At 39.6% G+C, this 23,423-nt stretch overlaps 1 protein-coding gene across 4 annotated transcripts in view; it reads left to right on the forward strand.

Moving 5' to 3' along the window:
* BABAM2 (BRISC and BRCA1 A complex member 2) overlaps positions 1 to 23,423 on the forward strand; it is a 403,301-nt gene that overhangs the window by 139,771 nt on the left and 240,107 nt on the right. For all 4 annotated transcript variants that reach the window (XM_086700261.1, XM_086700263.1, XM_086700262.1 and 1 more), the window contains exon 6: positions 5,177 to 5,251. In XM_086700261.1, the coding sequence (XP_086556387.1) occupies positions 5,177 to 5,251 (75 nt within the window). The remainder of the gene's footprint in view (positions 1 to 5,176; positions 5,252 to 23,423) is intronic.

The following is a 23,423-nucleotide window of genomic DNA, read 5'->3' on the forward strand; positions in this document are numbered from 1 at the left end:
AGCTGTCTAAGTGATAGAAGCAGTCAATTTCAGATGACAGCTTGTTTGTTGACAAAGGAACAACCTCTAAGAAAGGAAGTCAAATTTCCCTTTACATAGCAACCTGGGTTTGGAGCCCATTCTGCACAAGATGTCTGCCTGTCACTACCTGTCACATGACATAGCCGCTATTACCAGAAGAAAAGTTAGATTTAATAAATTGCCAAAACTCAGGGTCTTATTAGTTTAAGTTACTTGCCAGTGTACTACAACTTGAAAAAAAAGGAAGGATGCACATATTTATTGCTAAGCTGGGGAAATTGCCATGAAGGCAGTTGGCAGAACGGCTGACATTTTCACAGTCAGAGGTCAGATAATTTTCTACATCTATCCAAGAGAAGGTTTGACCAAGGACTGACAAAAAAATCAAATTATTCTGTTCACTTGGCTGCATCTAAATGTCTCATTTTCAGCTTACAGGAAAGATTGCTATGGAAGCAATCTTTGACGTGACAACAGCGTGACCGTAAATTGCTTGAATAACTGTTGGAACTTCGAATATAAAAACACAGAAAAAGTCATCTGAGGTAGAACTCAGAAAGGATTTTTCACTTATGGTTTACTCCTTATGTAATTTATGGTTCAAATTTTATATTAAGGTATGTTTTAAATCAGCATTTACTTAGTTACACAGAAAGAGATGACGTCCAGGTCACAAGGAAAATCAGTGGCAGAACTGAAAGCTGAATTCTTGAGTTGTAGTTTCCAGCACTTCCAACACTGTGAGAAACAAGTGCTAAGCTTTCTTTATTCTCTCAATGGCAAAATAAAGACTGTACGGTCAGCTTGAAAGTTGGAGATCAAAAAACACTTCCTGCGGTTTCCGGAGAACCAAATTTCCTTTCACAGTCTTGAGTTTCTCGTGTTACGAGTTTAGTTGTGCAAATCAGCCCATTGCTGATAAACACAAACTCCTCTTAGTCCTTGGATCCACATGCCTTTTATTATTAATTTAGTCGTGTAAATCAGTCTTTTGCCAATAAACATAAATTTATATTAGCTCTGGGATCAACATTTTGAGAGGGGATAAAGTAGGGATTGTCTGAGTGTTTTAAAAGGAATGTTGGTCTAAAATAGCTGGTAGAATAAAAATATATTGTACAAACTAAAATAGGGCAAAAGAGCTAAAATGCAGTGGATGGACTAAAATAACTAGCAGTTCACATGAGTCCAAGTGCTAAATACGTAATTATATTTCCCATTACCTTATATGTACAAGACTTGTTTTAATTTTTAAATCGTACATTTTATTCCTTTCATTGTTTTTTTTCCCCTAAATATAGATGAGCCATTGGGTGTAACAATGAGAACATTTTGAGATCGCCATTTTAACTTGGCTATCGCCATTTTAACAATGGCTATTTATTGATTGGTTTGCCTCTCTAAACTGAAAATGAAGATGAATTGAGTTTGACTTATTATTGTCTATCCAGCCACCTCCCTTCCCCAACCTCTTCTAATCCCTTAGTACTTCTAAAAAACCTCTCTCAGCATCCCCAGAAATGACTTACCCAGTGTTCCACATAGATGAAGTAGTCACTTTAGTGTTCACTAATTTTATGAGCGATTGTTGCACGTCCTACTGGGGTTAGGAAAAGAGAGTTTCTGCATGAGCTTTGATCAGTATTAGTACTTGTTTGCTCCAGTAACATTGTCCTTCTTGTTCTTTCTTGAACATCTAGGGCCGCATCACCCCTTTTTATACTTCCTGTTTCCCTTGCCTGGGATGTTTTTCCCCCACATCCCACATGATTTTCGTCCTCACCTCTTTCACGGCTCTGCTCAGTTGTTACCTTGTCAGATTATTCTATTAAGAAGCTATACTTAACCATCTGAGAGTTTTGAGCAAAGGGGGATCGTGATCTGACTGATGTGTTAAAAGGGTTGCTGTGTGTATGGCGATGGAAGCAGACTGCTGGCAAACAAGGGCTGAGCCAGTTGGGGGTGATTGCAACCGTCTAGGCTAGAGGTAGCTGTGGCTCAGATCACGTGGTTGTGTGGTGGCGAGAAGGGGTTGGGGCTGAGGATCTCTTTTGAAGGTAGAATCAGCAGGATTTGCTGCCACCTTGGATGTAGGACAAGCAAGAAAGAGAGGAGTCAAGATCTTGAGGTTTTTTGGCCTGAGGGATTGAGAGAATGGAATTGCCGTTTACTAAAATGAAGAATAAATATCAAAGGAAGGAAACCAAGGGTTTGGTTTTACTCACGATCGTTGGATACATGAAACAAGTTAGGAAAAGGTCTGGGCAGAGATAGAAAATTTGGGAATCATCAGCATATAAAAGGTATTGAAAATCTTGAGCCTGGATGAGATCGCCAAGGAAGTGTCAAGGAACGGGAGAGATCTTGATCTGAGCTGTGGTGGTGTGCACCAGAGTTCAGAGGCCAGGAGACCGTAGGGGAGGCCAGTGAAGTAAAGAAGAACCAAGAGCGTGGGATCCTGGAAACAAAGGGAAGAATGTAAGGAGTAATAATCAGCTATGTCAAAATGCCGCAGAGAGAACAAGTAATAAAATGAGGACAGAGAGATGACCATTGGGTTTGGCAGTGGGGAGGTCATTGGTGACCCTGATGGGCTGTGGGGGTTGGCTGGTGGGGAGAAAGGGCTGACAGGAGAGGGTTCCAGAGAGCATAGTAAAAGAAGAAATGTGTACGTTGAGTATAGACCAGTTCTTTACAGGAGATTGTTTTGTGAAGTTCAACAGAGAAATGAGATGGGACCTGAAGTGAGGTATGAAGTTAAGAAAGATTTTTTTTTTTTTCAGAGAGAGGGCGCAAGTGAGCAGGGGGCAGAGAGAGGGAGAGAGAATCCCATGAGGGGCAGAGAGAGAGAGAGGGAGAGAGAGAAGCGGGGCTCACCGGAAGCAGGGCTTGGGCTCATCCAGTGCAGGGCCCAAACTCACAAGCTGCGAGACCATGACTGCGAGATCATGATGTTAGCTGAAGTTGGATGCTGAACTGACTGAGCCACCCAGGCACCCCCGGAAAAACTTTTTAAATGATGTTTGCATGCTGGTGGGAGTGAGTGGGTAAAGAGGGGAGAATTGCTTATATAGGAGAAAGAATGGGGATAGTGGTTGGGAATTTGTCTTCTTTGATGAATGTCCCTTACCCTGTGGCACTCTACCAGCACCAAAGGAAGACTTTTCATTCTTCCCATACCCCCAAATTCCCACTGGGCCAGATACCCCTCTAATAAGCTCTCGTAGAAATCTGTAGTGTTACATGTTATCCCTATACTCACCTCTTTCAATGTAGGAGCCCCTGTGCTTAGGTCCAAAGAATCCCACTGACCAGGTGGTATTAATTGTAGAGTCCTCCAGTTGCTTAACAAAACACCAAGACCATACCTTTCTGGTCATCTTGGACTCTGATAAAATGTAAGAGTTTTAATAGGCTCTTTCACAAACCTTTTCCTTTCACCTACTGTGATGCAAGCTGTTTATAGATCCTTAGGTGACTCTTAACTATTCTTTCAAGTAGCCTGCGTGTATTGGCATTGGGTACTGAGGATAGCTGCTCAGCACCAATGATTTTCCTTGTTTCTCACCACTGACATTTCTGGCGGCACAGTGGCTGCTGTGAGTCTATCTGGCTTGCCTCAGCTTTGAGTCTGTCCATTCAGTTCTCTCATTTCTGCTTTTTGTGTCATGGGGTTAGGCTTGTGGCAATGAGGAAGTGCTCCGTCCTTAGCTGGAGGTTGATGTAAGTTAAAAGATGTTATAAGCGGCAAAACAACAACTCCCATGTAGATGGTAGTTATTGCTTTTATCTTTTGAGCTCAAGGTTTATATTTCTGTTTGCATTTTCAAAGTTTTAGGTCAGAGTTTAAAAATTGCACCCAGTTGCTAGGGTCATTATAGAAAGGTGTGGTGACTGATGTGCAGTCTTCTGTAAGAGCTGTGCATGTGTGCTTGTGTGCCTTCATTCACTGATCCATAAAAAAATATTTGTAAGTGCTTGCTATGTCTAAAGATATGTTTTAGTAACCTGAGGTGCTTTTTTTTTTTTTTAAGGGGGAAGGCAGTGGAGACATCGGGAGCTGTTTAGTGTTCACAAAATATAAAAAGGATAGAGACCCACTCTTTAGAGTAGTTCTAGATCATCCCTGGAGTTCTTTGTTCAAACAAGTTGTTATAGTGAAACCCAGTATGTCAAAATCCCAAGCTGAACTGCAGGCGTGTAGTGAGAGAGGTTGAAAGACCCAGGATACCACCAGCTCAGCACCCTTCCTTGTGACCTTTGCACACAGGTTCCTTGGAACCCCGAGGTGTCAGCCCAACTGGAAAGACCCTTCTCCATACTGTGACAAAGTGTTTTTAAAAAAATGTGATGCCTTAGACTTTCCCGTCGTAAACAAAACAAAACAAAACAAACAAACAAAAAACCCAAAAAAGAAAAAAACAACAACTTTGATTTCCCATCATCACACAGTGAGAGGAAAACTTTTTTCTTTTACATGAATTTTTTTTCTTTAAAGAAAAGTAAAAGCTATTTTTAGGCTTGGCTAAATGTTTTAATTCTATAAACCTCTGTACATCTTTCCTATGGAAAGAGAATTGAGAGAATTACTGAAAAGTTATTAGTTGATGATGGATGCTAATAGACTGTCCAGGAGATTAGAATCTTATTTGGGGTACCTACTGATAGATTGCTTTATATTATAAGGGTAGAAGTTTGACCTATGTATGTATTTCCAGACATACTATAAGGCATGGTGATACATGTCAGTCATCTGTGAGTTATAAATCTTAGCGAATTGGTCTGAATGCTTTAGTAAAAAGAAATGAATCAAAGGGACAGGTCTGTCTTTATTGCTTGGATTAAAAAAAATCATATATTCATGTATTTTTTTTTACACTTAAAAAAACCAAAAAGGTAATGCTACCTTATAATTGTATTGCACATGAAAAATGCAGATTTAAAAAATTCTGATTGTGCTTTTAGTAGCTAATAATTTAATAATTCTTTTTGATCTTTCCCTACTTTTCCAACCTTCTTTTCTTGCTTGATGTTAGGAAACCCAAACTGAAAATGCCTCCAGTTTGAACAGTTTGAACTTGTGGCCTTGGTGATAATTGTTACTTTACAATCAATTTTTTATTTTAATCTTATTATTATACCTTTTGTCCTACAGACTGGTGAATTTTCAGCTCGTTTCCTCTTGAAATTGCCAGTGGATTTCAGCAATATTCCCACCTACCTTCTCAAGGTAAAAATATACGATATCAGTGTGAGAATGTAAATGAGCTTTTAAAGTAATTATTTGACTCTGAATATTTGTATGATTGGCTTGCCTGCATTTTGTTCAGATGATGAATTTATTAAAAATATTTACTATACAAAGATTACTGAGTTTGTTATCAAAAAGCTAAAATAGTAGCCCTAAAAGTAATTTCAAAATGAATTTTCCTTACAAAATAAAATCCATAATAAGTAAACTAAATTTGGGGAAAACAATCACTGTTAGTAATCTTATTGGGAGGAGAGACTCTCATGGAAGTTGTCTAAAAGGCATTCTTTGGGTAGGATTGCATATTAATTATTGTGTGCTAAAGGGCATCTCATTTTCCTTATTTATGTCAGTAGTTCATCTTAGGCACCTTCATTGTTGGGCTGTCCAGAATTGATTTAGACCAGTGTATATGGCATTCTTTTTTTTTTTTTTTTAATGTTTTTATTTATTTTTGAGAGACAGAGAGACAGCACAAGTCGGGGAGGGGCAGAGAGAGGGAGACACAGAATCCGAAGCAGGCTCCAGGCTCTGAGCTGTCAGCACAGAGCCCAGTGTGGGGCTAGAATGCGTGAACTGTGAGAACATGACCCGAGCCTAAGTCAGATGCTTAACTGACTGAGCCACCCAGGTGCCCCTATATGGCGTTCTTTAAAATGTGTTGCAGGCAAGGTGTGGCTGGGGGAGAGTCACTTTGGGCTGGGGTCTGCAGATGCTTTGCACATAAGAGGCAGAATCCCAGTGACTAGGCTGTGGTTAGCATGAAAGAAACCAAATGGACCAGGGAGCAGGTTTGAACAGAAAGTCGTAACACAAGGCCTAGGTTCATCACAAATGAGGATCTGGGTTGGGATTTAAGATATAGCTAGCTGCCCTCAGCCCTGTATTTCAACGTGTAGTTGTATAGCTTTAGTCTAATGGAAGAGAAATGTCTGCCTTCCTAATTTGATGTTGTGCAGAGAGTTAATGGTATTTACAATCATTTAGAGAGAAAGAAACCTTGTACAAGTTTCCTGGTATATTGTAGCCATAAATAATACTAGATACTAATCTTGATTGGAAGTATGGTTTGGTGGAATATAAGCTATAGACCATAGAAAAGATTACAGAACACTTTTTATTTTTTATTTTTGAGAGAGAGACAGACTATGAGCAGGGGGTGGGGGCAGGGTGGGCAGGCAGGAGAGAGGGAAACACAGAACCCAAAGCAAGTTCCAGGCTCTGAGCTGTCAGCACATAGCCCTACACGGGACTCGAACTCATGAACTGTGAGATTGTGACCTGAGCTGAAGTCAGATGCTTAACCGACTGAGCCACCCAGGTGCCCCAAGGGAACGCTTTTTAAAATACATTCTACTTGGGGCGCCTGGATGGCTCAGTCAGTTGAGCGTCTGACTTGGGCTCGGGTCACGATTTCATGATTCACGAGTTTCAGCCCTGCGTAGGGCTCTGTGCTGACAGCTCAGAGCCTGGAACCAGCTTTGGATTCTGTGTCTCCCTCTCTGTCTGCCCCCACCTCCCTGCTTGTACTCTGTCTCTCTCTCTCTCAAAAATAAATGAAACATTAAAAAAAATACCTTTCACTCAAGGTGGGGAAATTATTTTCTTTCACCCTAAGTAAAACATGGGAGTTTTGTGCTTCATTAAACTTTTGTTTTTAATTTCTCATTGACTAGTTTTCCACTCTGTGTCTAAGGGTTATGAAGTCCAAGTAAGAATGGAAGTCAGCAATTTATATCAGTTTCTCCACACTCCTGTTGTGGAAAATATGCATATTATATCTGTGATTACCAAGCATAATTAATTTGGTTTTAGCAATTACTATGCTCTATTCGAGTAGCAAGCAGTCTCCTTGGAAACTTAGATCACAGACTCATCGACCTGCGTGGATTCCAGTTAAAACTCTATTTCAGCTCATTTAAAGCCAAATTCAATAGTATATGAGAGAACTTTATTTCTAGAATCACGTCAATCCATTATTTATAGTGACAGTATCTGTTTTGATTTGTTGGGCCTTATCAGTTGGATGGGTTGTCTTGTTTATTTGAATCTAATGTTGCTCCTGCTCATGTTCTTGAGGGTCAAGGCAAAAAATATATCTTGTATTATAATCTAATTTTTTTCTTTTCAAAATCAAATTTCCATATTTTCTACTCCAAGAGTCCTAACTTTGTATTATTATGTCCTTACTTTCCTTGCCAGTCAGATAGGAAAAAGGTGGAAACTATTTGGCAAAACCGGAAAGCTTCCCCCCAACCCCCCACACCCCCAAGGTACTATGAAATGACATTTCTACCATAGATGAAATGCCTACATTGCAGCACTGATGTCTTTCTGGATCTTTAATCCATTCAAAAAGAATAAAGCCACAAGGACAGAAAAAGGAAGGAAAGAAGGAAGGAAGGAAGGAAGAAAAGGAGGGAAGGAAGGAAAGAAAGAAAAAAAAAGAAAGAAAGAAAGAAAAAACTTTCTTGTATAACACAAAACAACCAGGAAAAAAAAATACCTGCCTAGCAGAAGTAATCCAGAATGCCCACTGAAGGTTTTAAAATCTAAGTTCCTAAAGTTTTTGTATCATAACCTTGGGACATTTGGCTGTACTACTCTAAAAACTGAGTTTGCGTTAGGAACTGATTTACATATTATTAGCATTTGGATGTTCCTAATCTGATTACCAGGCTGCTATCTGATAGTCTTAGTCCCAAAATAAAGTCTTCAGATTCTTAGGATGAGGATACTGTTCAGCATCAATGTAGTTTTGCCTCACCATCCCAAAGAAATGAAAAGTGAAGTAGAATTTTAAAAATTGAAATAACATGGAGTTTGACGACGTACTGATTTGCTACAGTGAAATTTCTTTGTACCATGATGAAGCCATCATCCACGTAATAAGTTTATATTTCCAAGCGTACTTCTTTTACCCATGAAAAGAATTTTTTCATGTGAGAATGAAAAATCCATTAAATATTCGATGATATGATTTTACTTAATATACTTTCGGCATATATGGTTCTTACGTGGACTAGAGTGAATTTATTGTGAGAATGAGTCCTGACTTCAATGTCTAAATTTTATCCTTGGATGAGGTAAGTCAGTGGGTCAGATAAATCACTTACATAAAAACTCAGGAAAAAAAATACTTCTGTATTAATTAGGATTCTTTATTTGTGGGTGGTGGAAATCCAGCACAAACTACCAGAAATGAAATGGGAGATGTAGTACAAATCCCGTTTCTGTAGTCCACATAGCAGGATAATCTACAGATAGACATAGATCAGCTTTCCCGTGTCCGTCCCACTTGGGCCAGGTATGCACCCTTGAACTTCTCAACTGGTGTGTTTATGTTGAGAAATTGTGGTCCCAGAATAAAGGGCAGATTACTGAAATGACAAAAGTGTAAGAGTCACTCTAGTTACTAAACCAGAGAAGGTTGTGTTATCTCACTATGGAGTATGGCTTCCCTGAAAAAGAAAAACTGCTTTCCAGCCTCATATACTCAGGTTTAATAATTCTCAGACCCAAGAATAAAGACAAGAACATACACAAGTCAGTTTTCACCACATCCTAAAGGAAATCAAGAGCAGCAACTTCTAATGACTAGGATTCAGCCTCGTGACCTGTTCTTTGAGAAAAAACATACACTAAAAATTCATTTTATGGCAGTTGTGTAAGCGGTTACTGGAGTGTCTCTACACTAGGTTCCATTGAGCCCTAGCCCAGCCCAGAGGTAGTACCATAACCAACTTACTGCGACTGAAGTACTTGGACTTCTGGTTTCGACAGTAATCTTCTCAGCATCATTTAACTTGACACAGTCTGAAGGATTGCTTGCTACAGTAGTTTAGTCCCACTGTGGTGTCTGAATCATAACGCTGTATGGAAATGAATTGAAGGTGAAAAAGCTGCATTGGGCCGTGTGTGTTGGGAGATGAGGTGCTCAACCTTCTTACCCTTCAGAAGCCACCATGGCTGATCAGCCAGGGCACAGTCAGCGCAGGGTAGTGGAACACAGGTCACTCTGCCAAACAGAGGCAGACAGCAGGAATTAAGGTCAGGATATCCAGACAGCTTCCAGGGCCCAGGACAGGTAGAGAGTCTCAGGCAGATATCCAGACTGAAATCCTACATGGTGTAAGAAGGTCATTAACATGGGGGAGAGTCCAAGACTACTTGTGTGGGAAGGAGCTGCCTCCTCAGCCTGACATTGACTGGCGGGTTCACCTGCTTAGCCATCCTTTTCTCTTATCACATGTAGGTTAGCAACTGCAGGTGCTCTCAGGGCCAGGCATGTACTGAGGAGGCATGAATCTGGCTGGATGTATATAACACAGTAAGAAATGGTGAGAGCCGTAGAGAGCCGGCACGTGTGTGCTTCATGTAGAGCAGCAGCTGCTACTCAGCTACAGAGTTGTTGCCTGTGAAAGTGTGGGCCTCCTGCTGCCAGATATACAGATGTTATGAAAAGGAGCCTAGATTCTCAGGGGTTTTTATCTGGAAAAAAATGGCTGCTTTTTAAGTGATGGCAACGGATAAATATTTTTTTTAAACACTGCTGGCCAAACAGAATACTTTGTGTGTTGGCCATGGCAGTCTGATATAGCCAGGTAGGCTGTGGAAGGGTGTTCTGGAGAAAATCTCAGGCAGATAAGGCACCACGCCCCAGGGCATAGGGTGGTCATCCGTTGCCGGACTATGAGAGCAGTAGATGGATTGGCACCACGTTTCGCCTTCAGATGTACAGACACCGATTCTGAACTAGGGAACCATTTTGTGTTTGTCAGTGTTCTCCAGAGAAACAGAAAAAACAGAACACTTATGAGAGGATATTTATTACACGAATTGGTTTACAAGGTCACGGAGGCCAAGAAGTCCACAGTGTGCCGTCTGCAAGCTAGAGAACCAGGGGAGGAGAGGAGGCCCTGGTGTAAATCATGGAGTGTGAAGGCGAGCGAGCCAGGAGTTCTCATGTCAAGGGCAGGAGAAAATGGACTTTCTGGCTCAAGGGAGGAAAGGAAGAAGGGGAAAGGAGGAGAGCAGGAGGAGAGGGGAGGAGACAGAGACAGAGATGGAGACAAAGAGGGAGAGAGAGAATTCATCCTCACCCTTTGTGTTCTGTTGGGGCCCTCAAGGAGTGGACGATGCCCTCCCTCGTTGGTGAGCGTGGATCTTCTTGACGAAGTCTCCTGGTTCAGATGCTAATCTCTTCCCGAAATGCCCTCAAAGAAACACCCAGAGATCGTGTTTCAGGAGCTATCTGGGCACTACTTAGCCCTGTCAAGTTGACACATAGATTTAACCATCACACACGCACCCTGTTCATAAGGCTGGTGAATTTGTGACTGGAGCCACTAACTAAAATATAACTAATGTATAATTTCATAGAGAAAGCAGTTTAGACCTAGAATTTTGGGTATTCTAGGGCATAGAAAGTACATTTTAAAATTATCTCCTGAGGTGTGTATTGTGTTTTCCTTTGGGATATGTGGTACACCAAAATTCTATTGCATATTTATTGGATACTTTTCCACTTTGATTGATATCATACTACATGACAGAGATCCATATGAAGCGGCTTGGTACCCTGAGATTATTTTAGGAGCCTACGGAACCAAAGTAAATTTGGGGAGATTGCATCTGTTCAGCATGGTCTTGTCTGGGAGAACTTATAGAAGTGGGCATGAAGTTCCAAGGGTCCTTGGATTCCATTTAACTCCAGATGATGCCAGTTAGTTTTAGTCAGTGGTTCTCATGCTGGGCTGCACTGATTGCTGGCCCTCCTCAGGCCAATGAAACTGGAATTTTTGGAGGTGAAGCCCAAATATTATATTTTAAAAGTTCCCCAGGTAATCCCGATGTGCACCCAGGGTTAAGAGCTACTGCTCTAAGTAAGAGCTATGGATTTCTATTTTGGCTTAATAGACTCAGACGTAAATGGATTTATTGGCACAGTGATGGCATGACTCCGGCCCTCCTTGGTGCCTCCAGCCTCGTTTATTAATGGGCTGGCAGTGATAAGCTTAGAATGGTGGGAGTGAGGAGAGGGAACCAATTGGTATTGAATAAATACTGTTTGTAAGAACTGGACTAGGTACTTTATATATATGATCTCATTTAATATTCTCACCAACTCTGCAAGGTAACTTTTTCCCTTCATGTTTTTAAATAGATAAGGACTCTGGAGGCAACATTATATAAGTGATCCAGGTAGCAATTTGTGGAACTGGGATTTGGATGCAGGTTCCTTGGCTCTAAAGCCAGTGGTCTTTCCAGCATACCACACTGCAGCAAGAAACACTTTGTATTGCTAGATTATTTTCACTTTAGCTGTCAGAATGGGAAGCTAGGCCTCCTGACATCTGTCTTGCAGTAGAAAGAATAAATGAGACTGAGGAAGGACGCTAAAGTGAGAGCTGCAGTGGTCTGTGTTCCAAGGTAAATCTATCCGGAGTGGTTTTCAGAGGTGAGATGTTGATGTGCTCTGTGAAGCCCTAAAATGGGCAGGACAAAGGAGGAGAGTGACATGGGTGTCCCTGGATAAGATGAAGGTGGGAGATGCAGTGCACAGGGACTCCGGGGACACCATGAAGAAGAGAAAAGGTAGTCAGAAAGGGCTTAAATGGAAGTGACAGTGGAAAAGAGGTGAGACATGGGGGAGCCCAAGACAGCCTTTTGTTCTTTGTGATGTGGAGTTAAGGTGGTTGGAGATCTGACCTGCAGGGATGCTGAAACTCCCTGCCACTGGGGAGAGTTTAATTGTGTTAACACATGAATCATTTTGTTTTAACTCAGGAGGTCAGGCCGACTTGGAAATGGGAATGATGTTGGATCAGGTAGAGTCTGAGAAGTTAGTGAGGAGGAAGAGATGGGATCCAGGCCCTTCTTCTCTTTCCTTGACTTACACCATAGAGTGACGTTAGGGGGATCTTAGTGGGACCCAGCAGGTGACAGAAGGAAGACCTGGAACTGGGGTAGCTCCAGAACCCCTCTACCCTCCTCCCTAGTGTCCTCAGCTGCTTATAACAACTGAAGCAGAGTGTACAGAATGGGCGTGGCTTCACTCTATCTATCTATCTATCTATCCATCCTTCTCTCTGTCTCTCCATCCTGTAACCCTGACCCTGACCCGGACCCTGACCCAGACCATATTGACTTGGCTTGTTTGGTCTTCAGTGCAATACTACTGTGCAGAACCCTGAAGTATTGATTTTGACTTAAAGTGATTTTGATTTAAAGTGATACTGGAATCTGTAGAGGATTAGACAAGCCAAAAAAAAAAAAAAGAAAAAAAAGGAATACAAGGATAATTATGGTTCCCAAATATCTTATACTATAGTTGGTAAAATATAGTTAAAAACATTAATTAAAAAAAATTAAGCACTAAAAAATAAAATAAAAAAATAAGCACTAATTTGCATGCTACATGTACAGTAGGCCTTTAAAGATGTACAGATTGTTACAGGTTGGAATTGTTAGAGTTTAGGCATAAACTAGACCCTGAAAGAGGCATAGCTTTTAAAGACTGGAAAGGGAAGAGAGACAGCTAAGATGTCGTTGATCAAGTCATTCTTGGTGGGACAGTGGGCACACTTGATTTAGGGAGCAGGGAATAATAATCTAGGCTGGAAGAGAAATTTCTTGCAGAGCATGAGAGAGAAAACTGGAAAGATGCCTTGGAAAGATCTTGAATGCTTGAAGAATGATTTCAGACGTCATTAAGCAGGTAGTCCTAATCTCTTTACCCGTGGATTATCATGGTAATGGCTTCCTATTTTATTTCTTTGGCTTCATTCCCTCCCTTGTCCAATTTCTCTGCAATATTACTGCTAGGGTAGTCTCCTTTAATCTTCCCTTGAAACAAATAATGGTTTCTTGGATCCTGCTTCCAGAGCCTAGCCATGCGTGCAGTGCTATTTTATACTATTCCCCAACTGTGCTATTAATCTGAGATGGGAGGCTCCCCTCCTTGTCCTGCCAGTGTTGTGAGAATTCACAGTACTGTCACTTTGCCTATATTCCCCCTCACAGCTCTGAAACCCCTCCTCTAATCTTTTCCTAGGGAATTTACTTAATTGACATAAGAATAAAGTGAGGCCCTAAGAAGTTTCATTTACTTGCCCAAGACTGTTAAGTGTTTATTTGGAGCTGTTGACAGAATATCTAGTCTTCATTATTGACAGCTGGGACTAGAGAGGAGCTAAGTGATCAAAGTAGAGAAGAGGATCATGAAACCAAAATGAGGAAGTGTAACATACAACTATGGGGAAGCCAAGGCCTGAACTTGGAGGGCCCAATGGAAGAGAGTTGTCATCTAGGTGGAAGCCCAGAGTTGTGTAAGCCAAAGATTTAAAAATGTTAAATGAAGAAGGGAATGCTCAAATGCCATTGAATGAACAAGATTAGACCCAAGAAAAAAACATTTGCTTTGCCTGGAGCCATAGGGAGGGTGAGAATAGAGAACACTGCAGGATAATGGTCAGGGAGAGACCAGATTGTTGGTGGTCATGAGAGTGCAGGTGAGTAGGAAATATACCCAGTGGGTATTTGGCAAAATGAGTTTGGGAGATGGGATGGAAACTTGAAAAACTGAAAAGACCAAGTGAAATTGTCAAGAAGAAACAACTGAAATGATAGCATACTAGCCAAAACAGTCATGGAGAAGGCTTTTCAGGCAACAGCTTTAATTCATGACAGACTTGAATATGATAATCTTACTGGTGTTCTCTCTGGAAAGTTTCAAGGGAATATGGCTGGGGAAACCAATTTTAAGTGGTACTCTCGTTCTTTCATATAGTCAGGGAAAATAGGTAATGGCATGCATGTCAAAAAAGTGTGTGTGACAGTCACATTTTGTGACTTATCAAAGATTGGGTTTTAGTAAATTTGCAGTTTTGAAATTTCTCATTCTTCTCACCTTCCCTTAGAAACAGGGGAGGATTTTACATTCTGTGCACCCATAAGAAGAGTTAGACCAATGAATTTCTCTGGGATTTTTTTTTTTTTTTTGATGAATTCTTGCACTGTCCTTTGTTATTTGGAATTGTGTGAAAGTTTATTTAGTTTTACGTATTTTCTGGGAAGGAAACTGATAAGTTCCCCAAAATATTCTCTTTATTTGAAATCCAGCAAGCTTGTTAGGGTGATATATATTGACTATAGTCATTTCTCTGCAAGCATAAGATAGCAAACATTAAAAAGGTTTCTGATCCTGATAAATGACTATAAATTCAAAGGATGACCTCACAAAGATTTTTCTCTAAACCACAGATTAAATGATGCCTCAGAATTTGAGACCTTTTAGTTTAGGGAATTTCTTGGATCCAGTAAAGTCACGCTTTTAGAAATAAAGATTGCTTTAACTCATTCTTGTGAAATCTGGTTTTAAGGCAAAACAGTTGTCTGGTGCTTGAAAGGCCATAAAGAATTCATAGGGAACCCTCATCTTATCTCAAAGGAAACAGTTTCTGTCTAGTCAAATAGGAGAGGGCATTCTTTTATAAAAGTGGGAGTGTGTACCTGGAAGAAAGTACCATAAAAGCAGGGTGCTGTTTATTCTTGTAATGAGTCTGATTTATCATTGCTAAATTTGAGCCAAATTTAGCATTTGAGACTTAATCGCAAAGAAGGTAGTGAGAAGATCTGAAAACTTACTCTTCAGGGAACTTCCCTTTCTTTCTTCATGAAGTAGGGGACCCATGGCTGCTTTTAGTTCATTGTCCTTGTTCCACCTCCCTCCTCTAGAGAGAGAAGCGGGGCTTAGAGAAAAATACACTCTAAATCAGGGGCCCCAAACGTCTTCTCTAAAGGGCAAGATAGTAAAATTTTAGGCTTGCAGGCCATATGGTCTCTTTCACAACTACTCAGTTCTGCTGTCACAGCATGAAAGCAGCTACAGACAATATGTGAATGAATGAGTGTGGCTGGGTTCCAATAAAACTTTATTTTCAACAACAGGCACTGGGCTGGATTTGGCCTGTCGGCAGTTGTTTGCCAATCCCTTTTCTAGACTATGGAGGGGAATATTTCTTCACAAAACCTTGGGGACATCACAGAAAGATAAGTAAAGGGATTTGGTTCAGTGAGGTTGAGTGGTTTTTAATACCATGATCTCTCAGTTTATATTACGAGAATCTTCAGTGCGGTTGAAGACTCCCTCCTCTTCCTTCCTCCTTGTTTCCTTTCCTTCCTTGTTTTCATCCTTCCTTTATTCCATCTACTCTTTTATTTTTAAATAATCTGTTAGTAACATGTACTTTACTAAATTCTCTTCTGAGTCTTAGTCTCCCTGTTAAAATGTGGTCAGGCTCTCCCTCCAATATTATTAATGAGATAATGAATATGATGGTACTTAATATATGTCTGAGCTTGCAGTAGACAAGGAATAGAAATGGTTTTGATTTTATTTAGTCATTTAATTTGTATTTCAAAGTATCGAATTTATTGTGGACCAGGAAGAAAGTAAGTATTCTGTTGAAAGTAAGATAAACTGTATTTGTTGCTTCTTGTTTCTTCTGTCCTGACTTCCCCCATCTAGAATTCAAAGCCCAAATTTACACTTGCCCTAGATTTCCAGATATAATGTATGGTAATTCTGACAGCAATATATTTTCCTACTAAAAATGAAGAACAATCACAGGTAGTTTCTGTGAACTTCCTTTTTTTGGGGTGTTCTTTCATTTTATTTTGCTCTTATTTTTTATGGCATGCTTGTGTTTTCATTTTCTAAGTGAGAATTTTAGAATATAGATGTGTCTCAAATGACGGTTAGCTGACCTGCTTTGCTACGCTGTCCCCGTATATGGTGATAGTCCTTCAAGTACAGTCTGCTCTTCGAAACAGCATGCTTCAATAACATGAAACAATTCGTGCATGATTGGTAGTGGACACATGTCAGTATCATACAAAAGTTACCATGGTTTATAGTTGAGTTTTCCTATCACGTTAATTTTTTTTTTTTAATTTTTTTTTTCAACGTTTATTTATTTTTGGGACAGAGAGAGACAGAGCATGAACGGGGGAGGGACGGAGAGAGAGGGAGACACAGAATCGGAAACAGGCTCCAGGCTCTGAGCCATCAGCCCAGAGCCCGACGCGGGGCTCGAACTCACGGACCGCGAGATCGTGACCTGGCCGAAGTCGGACGCTTAACCGACTGCGCCACCCAGGCGCCCCAGTTAATTTTTGACCATTAAATAACATCAGCTGAATCCAAAGTATACTAATACCAATGAACGTAGCAAGCTGTGGAGGGACATTGTGTTGCACAAAATGTCCATTCATTCACTCCATATCCTTCCATTTGGCTCAGTTTTGCCATACGACTTGTATTTAAATATTTATTGCATGATTTCCCCTGATCTTTGTGAAAAGAAACAAACTCAAGACAATGAGCCAGAGCTATCCCTATTTGGTGTCATTACTTTGTCCCCAGCCTGCTTCTCCACTGTAACTTGTGATGCTGTCCCCTCTCCCCTGCACCCGACTCTTCCCAATAACTCAGCCATCCAACCTCCTTGTAGCACCTTTCATTAAGCTATCTCTGTGTTTTCAGAAGTCTTATATTTACTGTAATAATTCCTTATTTATTAGGAATATGGCATGGCAGTTTAAGTACGTTAATATTTTTAACTGGAGTTACTTTGGTCATTTTGCTAATGCTCTGGTTACAGAGTTATACAGGCCTTACCATATTTTTCTCATAAACCTCTTATTCTTAATATGTAATTTACTAGAATTCAGTTTTTTTTTTTTTAAGGAATGCATATGTCACATTGTAACAGAAACACCTGTATTTTCAACTAGAGATTCTCTTCTTTATAGGTTATGCATTCTTATTCCTTTACACTTTAAATATCTATTATAAGTTTTAAATCCTTCTCTATCCTCATGCTTTTCTTCAAGAAATGTTCCAGATTGCCAGCATCTCTCTTAAACTGTGGTGCCCAGAAATAAGCACAAAACTTCAGATAGGATTGATCAGGTCAGTTTTCCATTAGAACCCTTCACCATTAGTTAGTATACACCGAATTTGTAAACAACCCAACCTCCTTGTTTTACTAATCTTAGTTTGTTTTTAAAGGCAAACTATAGACTAATTCCGTCATGTTGTCTTTTTGAATTTGCCTGCATCTGGGGAGGTATTGCCACCTTTGACCACAAAGTGGGGAGGTAGAGGTTGGAACCAAGTAGCCCAGAGATTATAGGATGTGATCATTATAGGTGACCGTTTCTTAATGTGGAGCTTCTTTTCTCTATGATGACATTTTCTCCACCCACATCATAAAGGCACCACTTGGCACCTGACAGAGGTCAGTTTAGCACTGCCCTCTGTTCTCGTTAAACCGTTTGCATCAATTAGCAAACTTATACTTCAGAATAAAAGTAAAATCCGGTTAGGAGCATAAGATGACTACACAGACAACAGTAATGCAGTTCATAATAAGTCTGGTACCACAAGAGAAGCACCAGGTTCTTTAGTGGGTTGGTGAGAGATTACATCTGGTTAGGAAAGATCTTTATAAAGGAGGTGACATTTGGGATGGGCCCTGGAAGAGTGTTAGTATCGATAGGAGCTAGAGACAAAGAATGAGCATGATTTTGGCTAGCAATAGTAGCACATTTGGAGAACAATAGAACAGTGCAGTTTGTCTAAATCATAGACCGTGTGTACGAAGTAGGAGGAGATAAGTAAGTGAAGGCGTTTTAAAGATACAGTGATACAGGTAGAGCCTTATATATTCAGCTGAGAAGTTTATTGTTTTTAGTAGCGCTATGATTGGGTTTGTATTTAGGAAAAGAAATCTGCCAGGAAACAATATATAAAATGACTGGAGGGAAGAAGAAGGGAAAAGGGTCTGACTGGGTTCAAAGGATGTGAAACCGAATATTAAAGCTCTAGGTGACCCATGTTTCAGACTGGCTGAAGTTTTCACACGTGTAGCTAATGTGCTTGCTCATCTAGCTCAGTGATCAACCTGGGAAAATGAGGGAGAGGAAAGGGGGCAGTCAGAACCTTCTTCTAGTCAGTGCTACCCAAAGTGTATCTCTTCAGTTAATGGTAAGTTCAGAATTGAGAGTCTTCAGAAACATTTAAAGCAGTTTGACAGAATAATCCTATGCCTCTTGTCTTGTATTGATAAAAATATTGGTTTGCATTTTGATGTTGGGCTCTGTGCTGTCAACACAGAGCCTGCTTGGGATTCTCTGTCTCCCTCTCTCTGCCCCTTCCCCACTCATGCGCTGTCTCTCTCTCTCTCTCTCTCTCTCTCAATACATAAATAAATAAATAAATAAATAAATAAATAAATAAATAAAACTAAAAAGCATCTTCAAACAATGAGTTATTAGAAATAGAAAAAAGTTTTTTAAATGCTTATTTATTACTTTGAGAGAGAGAGAGAGAGAATCCTAAGCATGCTTCACCCCCCAGTGTGGGTCTGACATGGGGCTCGATCTCACAACCATGAAATCATGACCTGAGCTGAAATCAAGAGTTGGATGCTAGACCAACTGAGCCACCCAGGTGACCCTCTAATAACTCATTTTTAATGTTTTGTATGAAATCATAAATCTATGAAGGATTAGGAAAAACAAAACCAAAGAAACAGTAACTGCTCTTTCACTGTAGATAGTTTGAAAAGCCATGTTATAGCCTACTCTCTGTTTTCTGTGGCCCCTGGGTGCTGTTGCTTCCCCTATCCTGGAATACAGTAGACTTTTAAGTATCTTTGGGGTTTTTCAGTTTTGTTCTTTTTGCTGAGCTGGGTTTTGTATTCACTGTTACCTTGCCCTTTTTCTTACTATAAATACATTCCTAGGATTTGGAGTAGGGGAAATAACCTGCAGCCCTTGATTAGAATGACATTTAATATAGACCCAGAAGAGAGGGATTTTTCCTTTTAAAAATATTTTAAACATATTTTAGCAACATAGGTATATTTTGATCTAGTTTCATGATAAAATAATGTCACAATCATTTCCATCCTCTTTCTCCCGTTTTTTCTGGACCCACTTCCTTTCTTTTAAAAAATTTTTTTAGGTTTATTTATTTTGAGAGAGAGAGAGTGAGAGAGCAGGAGTGGGGTAGGGGCAGAGAGAGAGAAAGAGAGAGAATTCTAAGCAGGCTCCGTGCTGTCAGCACAGATCCTGATGTGGGACTCAAACTCACAAACCATAAGATCATGACTTGAGCCGAGATCAAGAGTCGGACACTTAACCAACTGAGCCACCCTGGTGCTCCATGACCCCCGACCCCCGCCATTTCGTTTCTTGAATCCACTTGCTATAGCTTTGTTTTTACATTCAGACCATATTGTTGGAAGGGGTGATACCCAGAAGTAACGTTGGTGTCATTGTCTGTTCTAGGGTTGCTCATAAAAGGTTTTAGCTCTCTTGAAACAGGATGAAAGGATGATTTAGGATTTTCAAGCTTTGTGCTAACTCTAAAAGTAGTCTACAATAGCTTGAATGTCTGTTCAGTATGTGGGTACTTCATACACATTAGCATAATAAGGTCCTGGAATACTGCTAATGATGGTATTCTTAATCTCTGTTCCATAGACCAGCGCTTCACAGAGTTTGGTCCTGGCACTCCAGTATGTCCAAGACCCTTTCAGAGTGTCCATAAAGTAAAGACTATTTGCAAAATCAAGTTAAGAGTTTATTTACCTTAGAAGTGAATGGGGGAATTTTCCAGAGGCTACACGGTGTGTTAGTATGTTATCGTCACACTGATAGCCAATCACATGTTTGCTTGTGTGTTCTCATATTTTAGAAATTTCTCACTTTTTACCTTAGTGTGTTCAAGAAGAAACAGATAGCTTGAATAGTCTTCTATTCCTCATAGTTAAATACTTTCCCAGAAAGAAAACTCCTGGCACAGATGACTTCATTGGTAAGTTTTACCAATCCTTTAAGGAAGAAATAATACACAAATCCTACATACATTCTTTGGAAAATCAAAAAAGAGGGAATACTTTTCTGACTGATTCTATGAGGACAGCATTACCTTACACAAAACCCAGACAATTCTAAGAATGCTACAGATGAGTCTCTCTTGAGTATACATGTAAAATTCAAAATGAAGTCTTAACAAATTCAGTACAATATTATATAAAAGGGATGATACTTCATGATGAAGTGGATTTATCTTAGGGATGCAAGGTGACTGAATATTAAAAATCAATATGATTCACCAAATTAACAAATTAAAAGGAAAGATCACATGATCATCTTAATAGACACAGAGAAAACATTTGACACTTGATAAAAACTCTCAGCAAACTAGAACTGGAAAGGAACTTCCTCAACCTGATGACATGCATCTGTGAAAATCCTGTGGCTAATATCATACTTAATGATGAAGACCAGGCTTTATCTCTACGGTTAATAGCTGTTGACTCTCGGGGTGCCTGGGTGGCTCAGTTGGTTGAGTCCGACTTCGGGTCAGGTCGTGATCTCACACTCTGTGAGTTTGAGCCCTGTGTTGGGCTCTGTGCTGACAGCTCAGAGCCTGGAGCCTGCTTCAGATTCTGTGTCTCTCTGTCTGCCTCTCCCCTGCTCATGCTCTGTCTCTCTCTGTCGAAAATAAATAAACATTAAAAAAAAATAGATGTTTACTCTCATCAATTCTATTCAATACTGGAGGTTCTGGCCAGTGCAGTAAGGCAAGAAAAAGGAATAAAAGGCACTCAGAGCAGAAAGAAAGAAGCAAAACTGTTTTTATTCACAGATGGTATAATGATTTATGTAGAAAAGCCCAATGAATCTACAGAAAACCTTTTGGAATTTATAAGTGAGTGTTTTTAATGTTGCAGGATACAAGGTCAATAATTAAAAACAGCTGTATTTTTATATGCTAACAACAAATAATTTGAAATTGAAATTTTAAAAATATCATTTATAATAGCATCAAAAATAGGCAATACTTAGGGATAAGTCTAATAAAAGATATGAAAGACCTGTATGCTAAAAACTACAAAACCTTGCTGAGGGACACTAAAGGAGACCTAAACTGATAGGTATACCATGTTTATTTGTTAGAAGTCTCAATATTGTAAGGCATCAGTTTCTTCCCAAATGGATATATGTATCTGACCCAATCCTAGCAGGTCAAAACTCAGCCAGCTTTTTTTTTTTTTTTCCAGTAGAGATTAATAAAATCTGATTCTAAAATTTATTTTGAAATACCAAGGACCTAGAATAGCCAAAACAATTTTGAAAGAGAAGAACAAAATTAGAAGACTTACAGTGCCTGATTTCAAGACTTATGATGAAACTGCAGTAATTAAGACAGGTGATAATGGTTTTAAAAAGACACATAGATCAGTATATATCAATGTAACAGAATAGAGTATCCAGAAATAGACTTACACCTGCATAGACAACTGATTTTTGACAAATGTGGAAAGATAATTCAGAAGAAAAAGAATGGTCTTTGCAACAAATGGTGCTAGAACAATTGAACATCTATACCAAAAAGGAACTTCAGTCCATACCTTTGAATGATACAAAATTTGACTCCAAATGGATCAACTTAAATGTAAAACCTAAAACTCAGAATTTCTAGAGGAAAACATATGATAAAACCACAAGAAAGCTGCTTTTTTTTTTATCTCAGTTTTAATTTCTGATACATGAAGTATCAAAATAGATAACCTACATAAACAAGAGCTGTTTGGAGTTCTCAATACATGAGAAAAAAGGGTCCTGAGACCAAAATGTTTGAGAGCTGCTGCTATATACTTTATAGCCTGTTGGATTTCCGAGTGGATTCACAGCATAATATAAATATTCTTCATAAAACTTCTGCATTATCAGTCAAGATACTTGTACTAAAAAGTATTATAAGCTCATAGCAATGTAGAGTAAACCTGAGATTGTTGCAAATTGCTCTTTAAAATCAATCCTACACATAAGCTGCCAGCTTCTAGGGTTTAGCAAAAGTATGGTCGATTTAGGTACATTTAATGAATACTCAAGTGTAGAAATCCAGAGTGCTTATCCTCTTAATTTTCTATGTCTGCCATTCTGTGTTATGACTCACAGCCACCTATTTATTCAGAGAGTATGTGGTTTAATGTTACAGTCAGCCTTCAGAGAGGGATTTTGGTCAGAATCTTGCCATTGGTAGAGAGGGCAGTGCTACATATGTTTATATTTAATCCTCCCTGCTTCCATACAAGGTGGCATAGTGGAGATCTGTTGTTATCTGCCTAGCATGTCTCTTCCCCTTCTTGTAATAGTATTCCATGTTCTTCTTTTCCCCGTGCCATCCCTGTGATTCTGGTGGGCTGTACATTATAGTTCCTCTGCTGCCTGGAAGGGATTAGTCCAAGGGGTAGATAAATCATCCATTCTGGCTCAGTCAGAGTCTTCCCTAGAACATTTGAAAATTGAAGTAGGAAGAGGAGAACTTTTTCTGTGCTGTGATGTTTGTAGGCTGGGATGAATTGAGTCCAGAACTGTAGGCAGCCATGTTCCTCCCCATGTGGAAAAGCTCTAGATCAGCACTGCCCAGGAGAAATATAATGCAAGCCACAAATGTGAGCCACATGTAATTTCTAGTAGCTACATTTTAAAAGCTAAGAAGAAACAGGTGAAATTAGTTTTAATGATGTTTTATCTAACTTATTGTATTCAATATGTTTCAATATGTAATAAAAATTAATGAGATCTTATACAGATGCATATTTTTTTGTACCAGAGATATTTTTTATACTAAGTCTTTGATACTGGTGTGTATTTTACTCTGTACCACCTCTCAGTTTAGACTTTTCCTATTTGAAGTGCTCTATAGCCATATTTGGTTAATGGCTACCATGTTGGACAGCACAGCTCTACACAGTGGGAGTGAGGAAAGCCAACACGGAAAAAGAGGTAAAGATGAGAGATGAAGACTTAGAAAGAATGTTGTCAATGGTCAGGTTTTGGTTTCAGTTCTTGAGTTTTGAGGAGGTGTCTTGGCTTTAACTCCTACTATAAGCTGTCTTTTGGAGTCTGAGCTTCTCTCATAGTTTCCCAAGAAATAATCTTTTTAGCTTAAGTGACTATGATTTGGGTTTTTGTCATTTATCATTGGAAAAATCTTGACTCCTACAGGAAGGCATGTTATCTCCATTTTTTCCTTCCTTCCTTCCTTCCTTCCTTCCTTCCT

The sequence above is a fragment of the Puma concolor genome, chromosome A3 (genome assembly GCF_028749965.1).
Source record: "Puma concolor isolate L17-30 chromosome A3, mPumCon1.1.hap2, whole genome shotgun sequence".
Lineage (NCBI taxonomy): Eukaryota > Metazoa > Chordata > Mammalia > Carnivora > Felidae > Puma > Puma concolor.